General features: G+C 45.2%; 1 protein-coding gene across 1 annotated transcript; it reads left to right on the forward strand.

Moving 5' to 3' along the window:
• Positions 1–533: 533 nt before the first annotated feature.
• Positions 534–10,589, forward strand: antxr1b (ANTXR cell adhesion molecule 1b). Its single transcript, XM_030084178.1, has 18 exons — positions 534–853; positions 2,086–2,157; positions 2,254–2,325; positions 2,427–2,508; positions 2,617–2,650; positions 2,876–2,955; positions 3,056–3,124; positions 3,196–3,276; positions 3,392–3,452; positions 3,524–3,622; positions 5,159–5,228; positions 5,516–5,594; positions 6,037–6,132; positions 6,224–6,265; positions 6,392–6,484; positions 7,493–7,657; positions 8,181–8,261; positions 9,050–10,589. The coding sequence occupies exons 1-18, from the start codon at positions 654–656 to the stop codon at positions 9,377–9,379; spliced, it is 1,806 nt and encodes a 601-aa protein (XP_029940038.1). The 5' UTR covers positions 534–653; the 3' UTR covers positions 9,380–10,589.
• Positions 10,590–11,488: the final 899 nt, after the last annotated feature.

Consider the following 11,488-nt stretch of genomic DNA (forward strand, 5'->3'; position numbering starts at 1 on the left):
AATTACATGAGTTATCCAAGAGAATCAAACATTTTGATCGTAGTCAGTAAATGTGTGTGTAAATGGTATTGTCCTGCAGTGTGAGCAGCTGTGGTTTCATACAGACATATCTTAAATAAGAATACCTGATTTCTCAGTTCATATATCTGATTTCACTACATGTCAAATGATGGAGAGTCAGAGGAACATTAATTACCACTGTGCATGTGTTAACCACTAAGGGGCACTGATGGGCAGAGAGTAGAATGAACAGTCAACCTGCAGCACAAAGTGGAAGAAAGAACAAAGAAAAGCATTACATGAAAAAAAAAAAAAAGAAAGAGAAAAAGTCTGTTAAAAGCTGTAAGACCATGCAGGCAGACCCATGAAAGCGGCAGTAAATCTCCAAACCGACGCACGTGTGTTTTGTTTCCCTGTGTAAAACTCGTGGCGCCCGGCGCTGGAGTGACTGAGCGTGCAGAGAGAGAGAGGGAGCAGAAGACTCCCTCCTCCTCTGCCAGCACACATCTGCTGCTGAGGAGATGGGACGCTGATCCAGAGAGGAGCTCTGCAGGCTTTGGAGACTGAACCTCGCAGCAATGGCCGACTGCAGCAGTGTGTTGTGAGGGAGAAGACCAAAAAAAACAAAACAGACCTCCAGCTGGTGATCATTTATGTGTAGCTTCTCCCAGGCTGAAGGATCCCTTCCATCTGAGGTGATGTCCCAGTGCCGGTGCAGGCAGGTCCTGCTCGGAGTGGAGGTGGGCATGCTGGTGGCGGTCCTGGTGGCCGGCGGCGCCGCTCAGTTCTACGAGATGAGGGAAGCCGGGTCGTCCTGCTATGGAGGATTTGACCTCTACTTTGTTTTGGACAAGTGAGTTGGTTTGTACTTTCATGTTCTTCAGCGTTTTGTGCAGGAGCTTGTTTGAAAGTCACAGGTGCAAACAGCAGCCAAGCCTGTCCTGGAGCAGGTTTTTACCCCCGAATGATAAGATTCCACTGCCTGTTTGAGGGAATCATACAAGGTTTGATTTAGGAATTGAAAGCATATGAACAGGCGTGCATGTTTTGAAATGTGACATGATCTTTTTCTTCTTCTTAAAGCTTACTTTTGGAGGGATTTTCTAAAGGTTTGAACAACAGTTTTTTTTTTTTCTACATTGTTTTGTTTTGGTGACACTTATTTTACTGCATCCTCTTATACCTGTTCACATGTACACCAATAAATAACAATGCATGTTGAAGCAAAAACCTATCAGTGATTGTGATCTGCAGCACAATATTCCTGAAACCAACAGTTACTTCCAATTCAGTGAAAGTTAGATATTTCACAAAATGCCAGAAAAGAATGAAAATATGTGGTCTTCAGTGTGTTTTTCTTAGTTTCCTGCATGAATATGAAAGACCTAGCAGAGCTGCAGGTTCAGTCAGAATGTTATGACACTGAACCCTTCCAAACTATTTCCATTGTTTAGTTTGACCAAACAGTTTAAGACCAGATTTCTGAGCGCTCTAATGACTTGGCAGGTCTGTCATCAGGAGTAAATTACGCTGGCATGAAGCTCCTCAACAGGTCGTGTGTGTTGTGGACTTTTCTGATCTGCACCGAGCATTAAATCAAAATCTGCTGCTTTTTGCAGGAATTCACTCTGAGCCACTAGACGGTTGTGAAAATTGACAGACAGTTTACGCAATAATGGCTTCCTTTTTTTTTCTTGCCGCGCTGCTTTGTGCGTTTGCTGGGTTGATGAATCGCCCCGCGGGGATTCCTGTCGTCAGACTGCGGCCACACTTCACCGACAGCAGCAGCCCACTTCTAATCCCGGCCTTGGCTCTGGCCGCCGCGCTCTGCAGAACCATTTCTCCGTTAGAGCCAGATGTTCCAGCGATCCAGACGCTCTGGCTGCCTCTGCCCCGGGACTCAGATCTCTGTGGTGCAACGTGATAGGAGGCTGCGTCTCTTTAATTAGTGGCGAAAATGTGCCTGATAAGACTTTAGATAAACAGGAAATATCACATATATGAGAAAAACTAAAAGATTATTGACTTGAAAAGTCAGTCTGTAGATCAGGTGTTCACTGATGAACTGATGAATCCCTTCCTCAGGTCTGGCAGCGTGCAGCATTACTGGAATGAGATTTATTACTTTGTCGATCACCTGGCTCACAAGTTCATCAGGTATGTCCGCATGAGCGCCGTTTGATTAACGTAAAAGAGAGAAATGTGAGTTTGCGTGGCGTGACGGTCGTCTCCCGTGTGCCGTTCTCTCCCCAGTCCTCAGCTGCGGATGTCCTTCATTGTCTTTTCAACAGAGGGACGGATTCTCATGGCTCTGACGGAAGACAGGTCGCACATCCACTAACACGCACCCTCCAGGCATCTTTGTCGTTTCAGTTGAATCCTTCCTGACGTGTCTTTGCATGGCAATCTGCTTTCCCGCTGATCAGGGATCAGATTCGAGCCGGACTGGAGGAGCTGCGCATGGTGCAGCCGGGCGGAGACACTTTCATGCACAGAGGGTTTCAGAGAGTAAGTCGTCTGTTAATTCAATGAAAAAGCCACCAGAACGGCATCAAACTCTCCAAATGAGCCCTATTTGAGTTTATAGCAGTTGACGCCTCAGAATTTCTCTCCTAGGCCAGCGAGCAAATCTACTACGGGACTGGTGACGGTGAGCACAGTGATTTTTCCTTTTTACCACTTAATCACTGTGGAGTCTTTGCCCGATCATTAAAATATCATATTTTCTTCAGAATTCAAACAGATGGGAAAATCATCAGAGAGAGAAATAAAACACAACTGCTTTTCTCGCCGTGGTTATGTTCAGAATATGTCTCCACACAGCGACGGTATTTTCCTCACAGTCTGAAGTGAGACGTTTCGTCTTGTTCCGCAGGTTATCGCACAGCCAGCGTCATCATCGCCCTGACAGACGGGGAACTGAGAGAAAATCAGTTTGATCTTGCACAGAGAGAGGTAAGAGATGTGCACACAAGAAACTTTGGAGAATTCATGGAGCGATCATTGTTTAACAGAGGCTTTTTTAATGTGTTTCTGATTTCCTGCATTGAACCAGGCCAGCAGAGCGCGCCAGCTGGGCGCCACTGTGTACTGCGTGGGGGTGAAAGACTTCAATGAAACACAGGTAAACCTCGCTGGTATCAAATCAACGAGCCGAAGAGCGAATCGACCAACATTTTATCATTTCTCTGACAGCTTTCCACCATAGCCGACAGCCAGGATCACGTTTTCCCCGTGAATGATGGATTTGAGGCGCTGCAGGGAATCATTGACTCGGTACGGAAGACACAAACATGAAATAAATGGGATGATGAAAAGTCCCGTATCAAATCCTCCACAGCTCTACCGAATTAACCTCACATCCAGTTCATAAGCTTTCTGTGTTCTCCAGATCCTGCAGAGGTCGTGCATTGAGATCCTGGCTGTGGAGCCGTCCAGCATCTGTGAAGGAGGTAAAGATCAGACAACAGTGGGTTTTTTTTAACTTTATGATTTATTTTAAAGCATCTTTTCTTCTGTCCAGAGTCGTTTCAAGTGGTGGTGAAGGGAAATGGTTTCCTTCATGCCCGGGATGTGCAGAAAGTCCTCTGCAGCTTCCGTATCAACGACACAGTTACTTTAAGTGAGTAAATCTCTTCTACGTGTTCTATTCAGAAATAGAGCGTTTTGATGCTCCTGCGAAGCCTCCCCGGTGCAGCGGTGCATGCACAGCAGCGAGCTGCAGACCAGCTGGCATCTCGCTGGTGAACGTGCTGAAGCACTTAGCAGCTTGAAGTGCCAAGCAGAGAAAAATATTGATTTCAGGTTCGTGCGCTCCAAAAAGACTCACGCGTTGAAACGAGCGTTCATTCTTCTTTGTGTTGGCTGGACGCTTGGTTCAGCCACGGCTCCCCGGCTCATTCGGCGTATCGTCTTTCCAGGGCTGAAATGTGCCACACGTGAGTCCCCGTGCAGCTCTGCCACAGCAGCAGGGGAAGAGGGAGACGCTCATCAATTCTTGCATATTGTATATTTAATAAATGCTTTTTTCCTTTGCCCACCGTAACTCTAAACCTCATCATGAGGCGGATTTGTGAAAACTGATGGAAATTAAGTGGAATGTTGCAGGGATTCATTAAGGTGAAGGGTGCAAACACACTCAACAGTGGAAAAATACTTTTTCTTGCACAGTGTTGTAGCAGAAATGCAAGAGAGTATGTTGTAATATCAGGTGGATTTCACCTAAACAGGTTCTACCACAGGGAGAACATGCATACTCCACTTAAAGAGGGTTTTCTTCTGATTTAGACTGAATTCAGTTGAAAGTTTTCATTGTCAGTGTTACAAAAAAACTAAGAAAATCAGCTCGTCTCTCTTTGTCTTAACAGTATTATAAGATGAACTTGCATAAAGCAGCATTAAAAAACAAGTTCTTACTGGAAGGTGTCTTGTTGTGAGGCAACGATTGCACCATGTGCGACCTTCTGTTTTTATGTCAGAGATAAAAGTGTTCAGTTTTAGTGGAGCTTGCCGGTGTTCCTGCTGGTCAATAAAAGACAAAGGCTCGAAGAAGGAGGCCCTAAAAGTCCTCTCAACGTCTATAAATTATGTCACTCCTTAAGTATGACATGCAGAAGCAGCGCGGCGGCAGCGAATGGGTCAAATATGTGTTGATCCAAAGAAAAATACCAGTAATGAGTCCTTATTATACACCCTGTGACATTTCTCACTCGGCAAACCGTTTGCATCACTGCTCCGGGTTTATTTTGGCCACATGATTTAAGCCCCTCGCCCTCCTCGAAACCGTCCGCGTCGCCTTTCTCCGCCGTGAATCAGCTGGTATAGCGCTCAGCGCTCCTCAGATGTCTAAAGGGAGGAATGTGGATCTCATCTGGAGAAGAGCACCGTCTCTGCGCACACTTAGACGCCGGCCGGGCCAGGGTAAATAAACCACAACCCTCCCTCATTTGCTTCTTTTTCCACAAGGGGAGGAAGTCCAGGAATTTAATGAAAAAAAATGCATTTCGAGACTCGGATCTTTCTTGAAGTTTCACGACTGGTAAAGAAAAGTTGAAGCAAGCTTTTCCTCTGCATCACTTTCACCACTTCACCTTTCATCATGGTGGGTTTTTTTTCCCTCCTGTGTTCTGTGTGTAACATGTGAATTCTCTCTCCACAGTGAAGAGGCCTTTAGTGGTGAGAGATACTTACCTCCTGTGTCCAGCTCCCGTTCTGGAAAAAGAGGGAACGTAAGTGACTGCTGAGCGTCGACGCGCCAGGTGGCCGGGATTTATCAGACCGAAGACGCTCAAACATAAATGATTTGAATAAAATGAAAACTCAAATAGAGTTTCCGATTCATGGGACTGCATTATGATGGGCAGCTTAAGCAGTTTCTTTATAAAAAATACTTTGAAACAAGCTAAATTGAAAGGAAGCTGAAGATTAGATCCTCCATGAGATGTTGGTAATTCTCATTCATCATAAAGTTTTTTTTAATGAAATGTCATTGCTCTTTCCGATCCTTTCCCCGCAGATCTGCCACTCTCCACGTCAGCATGAACAACGGCCTCAGCTTCATATCCAGCTCCGTCACCATTACTGCCGTCACATGTGTGAGTAGAATGAAACCCACGACGGAGCCGGGGTCCACCTCACCAGAGAGCTGCCGTCCAGACGCCGTCCTCCGACTTAACAGCTGTTACGGATTTTGCATTGTTGACTTATATTTGCAGATTTATAGGGTTCAGAAATTGTGATGAGCAGACTGTTTTTTTTTTCTTTGTGAATCAGCTGTTTCTGAACTGACAGGAACTCTTGTCAGATATTTTACAGCTGCTTTGACCGTCTGCCAGTCCGCTGTGTTTCATTACTGACCTTCATGCAAAAAACCCCCTTTACTTACAAATGTAGAAATATGTGTCAGAGAATTTAAAATCGTGTATGTAGACCCAGGTCTGTAGGAACAGGAAGCTTCTGTCCATCTCTTATTATTTTCTGAATAATGTATTATTGACTGTGTGAAATGTGTGGATCTAAAATGTGCATTTCTTCCAGTCTGACGGGACGTTCGTGGCCATCGCGCTGCTGATCCTGGCTCTGCTGCTCACCATGGCTCTGCTCTGGTGGTTCTGGCCTCTGTGCTGCACTGTGGTATTTCATTTTATTATTATTGCTCTTCTTCTATTCATTATTATTATTTATTTTTTTCACCAAAAAAAGGATATTTTGTTGATGCTTGCAGGTCATTCATGAGCCGCCGCCTCCAGTCATTGACGACGTCTCTGTAAGTGTTGAATGAACGAGTGTAACCTGCTGAATGATGTGAACTTCCTGTTTGAACTCATTCAAAGGTTAAGATAAGAGTTGTATCTGTTTCAGTGACAAATGATCAAATGCCTGTTTTCTTCAGGATGATGAGGATGGTTATCCGAAGAGGAGGTGGCCCACTGTAGATGCGTCGTATTACGGAGGTCGGGGAGTCGGGGGCATCAAGAGGATGGAGGTAAACCTGACCGTGTTCACCAAATAATGTTAGTGGACTTACAGGAAATCCTTCAAAGGTTCACAGGAAATGTGTCTCTCAGATGAACTGGTTTGATGTGCGCTTCGCTTGACACCAGCGCCGAGACCGTTTTAAAGTTGGAACTCGCCGCTGAAGAGTTGGGAAGACGATCAGACATCAGGAAAGCAGGAAGTAACTCATTCCTTTAAAAGAGATGAGTGTGCACGGCCACGCTGGAAGGGCCTGACTCACCGCGCTGCTGTGACCACTTGTGAGAGCCAGAGCGTTAAAATAGGACCATCTGGACGGTAAACTGCAGAGACGGCTAAAAAGCGCGGAGGAGAGGGCCTTAAAGGGTCCGAGCCTTCGCCGCTTGTTTGCAGTTTGAGTTTGACAAGTGAAAGAAAAATCTCAGACTTGTGCGATCGATAAATTTACTGTCAAACTGCACGAGGCAGTCTGACACTCGAACCCCGATTCGAGAAGGGACCAGATGTGTGTGAAGTCCCGGCGGCAGAAGGCGTCAGCCGGTGTGTGAGGTGCAGGACAAACCGGCGGTTTAACGGGGAGCTCGGCGAGCCGTAATCTCGCCTTAAAGCCTCGGCTATGGAAAATATGCACCGCTTCATTTATGCGCCTTTTCTGCCAAGCTAAACCTTCTTCTGAGGGAATCATTTTGAGTCATGATCTTCCAAGGTTTCTTTGACGGCTCTGCTTTCACTCTTCTCCAGGATCCTTCTTGACATTTTAGCGTTATTTTCTCAGCGAGTTTAAAAGCCTCATGACAGTTTTGTCAGCGAAAATAAACCTGAAAAGAGGCGTCCTCTAACTGAGATGGAGCAAATGACCTCAGTCACAGACTCTCTTGCAGAAAATTGAAATCTAACAAATCTGAATAAAGCCCTGATGCTCAGCAGTTATTGGTTTTTGTGTGTTTCTGGACCAGATAAGTCACTCTTCTTTGTTTGCGGTTGCAGCTTCATGCTAGAAGCTTTTGTTTCTGTTCAGGTCCGCTGGGGAGATAAAGGCTCGACTGAAGAGGGAGCCAAACTTGAAAAGGCTAAAAACGCCAAGGTGCTGGTGCCCGAGCAGGAGTATGACCCGCCGACACCCCGGCCGTACTATCACATGCACAAACTGACCCGCTCTAACAAGTGGTACTCTCCCATCAAGGTATTTCCCGCTGCGTTTGGCTATTTCAGTGTATTTTAATAATAATAAGTTGATAGAAATGACTTTTTAAGATCTCCATACAGATATAAAACATCCATTTGTTTATTTTAAAGCATTGAAAAGAAGCTGGTCTTGACATGATATCTACTGAAAATGTTCTAAATCAAAAATGGTTTAAAAAAAATGGTTCAAAAATGTATTTTAGGATGTTGCTTTACCAGGAAACAGTTAATAAAGCCTAGTTTCCTCACATATTCATCAGCTGGATGAGGGATAATGGGAACCAGATCTGAACTAAGCTGACCCTGAATCTGAAATCTACTGAGCGGATGCTATTCCAAACAAAACGCTTTCCTTATTTTTCATTGACGAAGAATACTTTTCAATGGAAAGTAAGACATCAGGAGCCGCAGATACAGACGGCCTGAAGGTTTTCGTGTGTTCTTCCAGAAAATCGTCTTGATTTCAAACAGAGTTTATTGTCTAACCTAATTTTATATGTATTCCCTTTATCGTCCTTCAGGGAAAACTGGATGCTTTGTGGGTTTTTCTGAGAAAAGGCTACGACAGAGTCTCTGTGATGCGGCCTTATCCGGGCGACAAGGTGAGACACGAGAAAACAAAGACAGAAACTTCAGCAGAGAAACTTCACTCATCTGATGTGTTTTAACATGTCTGACAGACTTTAGTTTGACTATCTACAGTTCAAAACAAGACTCTAGCTCAAAACTAGATAACGCCGACGCGCTCTCTCTTTGACCTCTCTTTGGAAAATGCTTTGAGGTCGTCTCCTCAACCAACAGACACATCTGGAAGAATTACTTCGTCCTTTTTCAAAACAGTTCAGAATTTACATAACTGAGGAAGTTGAGTCAGAACGTCTTTTTTAAACCCTTTTTCTTATGAGTCATTCATTATTTTTTTTTCCACAATTATCTTTGTGGAAATAGATGTACTTTTACCTGATTTAGCTAACATCCTCATTCGTCAATACTCATCTGACTTCGTTTGAACGCCGGCAGGACATCCATGCTGATATTCAAGAGAGTTTGAAGTGAAGAAAAAGGTGAAATCTGATCTGCGTCACATTAACTCCGGTTTTATTCCTTGAGCGGAGCGGGATGAGCCAGATCTGCTTCGGATTAAGAGAAACGGTGACTTCAAGGAAAAGCCGAGCGGCGCAGAACGTAGACAAAGATAAAAACAAATGGCGGTATTGTCTGGAGGAATGTGCTCGTCTGCAGAAGTCATTAGCAGGAGATGCTGCTCGCCGTTTTCTTCCATGACACAAAGGAGGCATTTCCTCTTTCCACTCTCCGGAGCGGTAACGCTCCGGATCTGCAGGAAGCTGATCCATGTCGGACCTGTGTGCTCTGTGTGTGTTCGCTACAGGGCAGGTGCATCAACTTCACCCGCAGCAAGTCCTACCCGGCGCCCCGGTACCCCATCTACAACCAGCCCTCGGCGCCGGTCTACACCGTGCCGCACACCCTCCAGCGCCGCGGCTCGGAGGGCAGCCAGCTCTTCTGCATGCCGCCGTCGCCGACCTCGACGCTCCCGCCGCTGCCGTCCACTCCCCCGCCGTCCCAGGCCGGCGCGTACCCGGCGTCGGCGCCGCCGTCGCCCACCTGCTCTCTGCCGCCGCCGCCCCAGGGCCCGCCGCCCTGCAGGGCGCCCCCTCCGTCGCGGCCCCCGCCGCGCCCCAACCACGACGATCTCTGATGGAGGAAAGCCAAAGGTTTCAGGACTCTCGTCCGAAAATGTCCAACCAGAGTATTCTCATCACACGAGGCACCTGCTGGAGCAACACGTCACATCTGGCGCCGTGGACGATGACTGTTTTCTTTTTCCTTTTTTGGTCTAAAAGTGACCGTTCAGTGTTTAGAAGCACAACTTCGGCTCTTCTATGGGAAAACCTCAAATCATAAAATTGGGTCAAACATCGCAGTAGAAGAATAAGAATGTATACTTTATCTACAGATTGTGTTTTACAGGGTTTCCTGGTGTCTCGTGTGTTTTGCACATTGTTCACCAAATATCTTGGAAAAGTGTATATTTTGTAAAATACCTTGTGTTTACATGTATTTGATTAGTGGCAGGTTTTGATGGTTTGGTTTGTTTCAGGCGTCAGATAGATTTTATTTGGGACTGTTTCCACCTCATGCACACGCCTGATGTTACTTGGTGCATCTTTAAGAACAAAGAAAAACGCATATTCTCCGTCACTGAAATCCAGGTCACCCTGGAGTCACTAAACTCCACAAATAGAATTTTAAATCACTTTTATTAAGATCTCGTCAAAAAAAAACAAAAAACAAAAACAAAAAAAACACATGATCAGATGAAGATGGATCCAGATGTGTGACGATGTGTGTGTGTGTGAGCTCGTCTGAGTCCTGCAAATATAAATGTGACTTCTGGAAAGTTACACTACAACCGAATCTACAATCAGAAAATCAGGACGATGAATTGAGATCGAACTTGTTCAGATCAAAAACGACGTGCAATAAATGTGTTTTACCGAGGGATGAAGACGCGTTTGCTGTTGACTACAAGGATGTAAAAGAGGATTAAAAACAACTAAAAGAACATTTCCTCCACGGGCTGCTTTGTTGGGTTTTTGACACCAAAACCAATGAAATGATTGTAAAATGTGGTTCAGATACTTTTGATTTCTTCACGTTGGTGAGAGGGAACCACAACAAACTGAGAGAAAATCTGGAATTCACCGCTCTGTTCCCCAAACTGACAAAGCAAGAAAGTCCGGCTGCAGCGTGGGTGGACCAGACGACGGAGAACAATAAAAATTATTCTTGCTATTTGTTGAATTTATGGCCGTTTCTTTTCACTTTGAGGGGAAGATGTGGCTCCGTCTAACAAAAAAAGTCCAACAAAAAACCTGGTGTTTGACATTATGTAACAAGCCACAGAGCAGCTGCAGATATCCTAAAATAAATCCTGATATATATTTTCCATGTGTTTTCACGTCTTCAGCTTCTTCTTTTTTTTTCTTCTTTGTCACTTGGTAATGTTATCAGGGACGGAGGCAGACAGACTTGCAGGCCTGCGGGAAGTGAGCTCATGAGGGCGGGTCTAAGAGAAGGTCCAGAGACGGAGGCAGGCAGGCTTATTAAAGGCAGAAAAATGCAGAAATTAACGGGAAACGCAGCCATGCTGCCATGGAGATCTGGACAGTTGGTTCACAAAGCTTAATAAAGCTTAACTATTTAACAGAGTCCGTCAGAAGGCAGTGAAAACCCAGAGTTTTCATCCTTGATGCAAAACAAATCTGGCCCTCCTCGTCTGACATGACTGAAGATGTAACTCTGAAATGTTGAATCTCGCTTCACTGCCCGCTTAAAAACAGCAAATTAAGCCCTCAGCAAATGTGGTTTCGCTTAAAATGCTCGAAGAGGGAAAAATAATGGTTAGAATCCTGCTCTGCAGTGGCCTGGACTTGGCCGCACACCGGCGATGCTGATCAACCTCCAGCCTCCAACTATTTCACAATAAGCCCTCAGATTTATCTATTTCCACACACATCCCGGTGTGTTTACGTGACTGAATCGGCTCTCGGGTTCCTGAAACTTTGGCTGCAGCTTTCTTATTTTCCATGCACTGTTTTTGTCCGGCGTTCAAGAAAAGGAGTCTCGTTAAATCTACCTGGCTCTCCAGACATCGAGTGACTTCAATAAATCAGTAATGACAAGTTTCACAGGGGCCTGTGACAAAAACGCAAAGCGATTTCAGAAAATAAAATCTGCAACTACAATACAGAACTTTTCCATTTTGCTGACCTAATTTTAAAACACAGCAACATCTGGAAATGGA

The sequence above is a fragment of the Salarias fasciatus genome (genome assembly GCF_902148845.1).
Source record: "Salarias fasciatus chromosome 7 unlocalized genomic scaffold, fSalaFa1.1 super_scaffold_4, whole genome shotgun sequence".
Lineage (NCBI taxonomy): Eukaryota > Metazoa > Chordata > Actinopteri > Blenniiformes > Blenniidae > Salarias > Salarias fasciatus.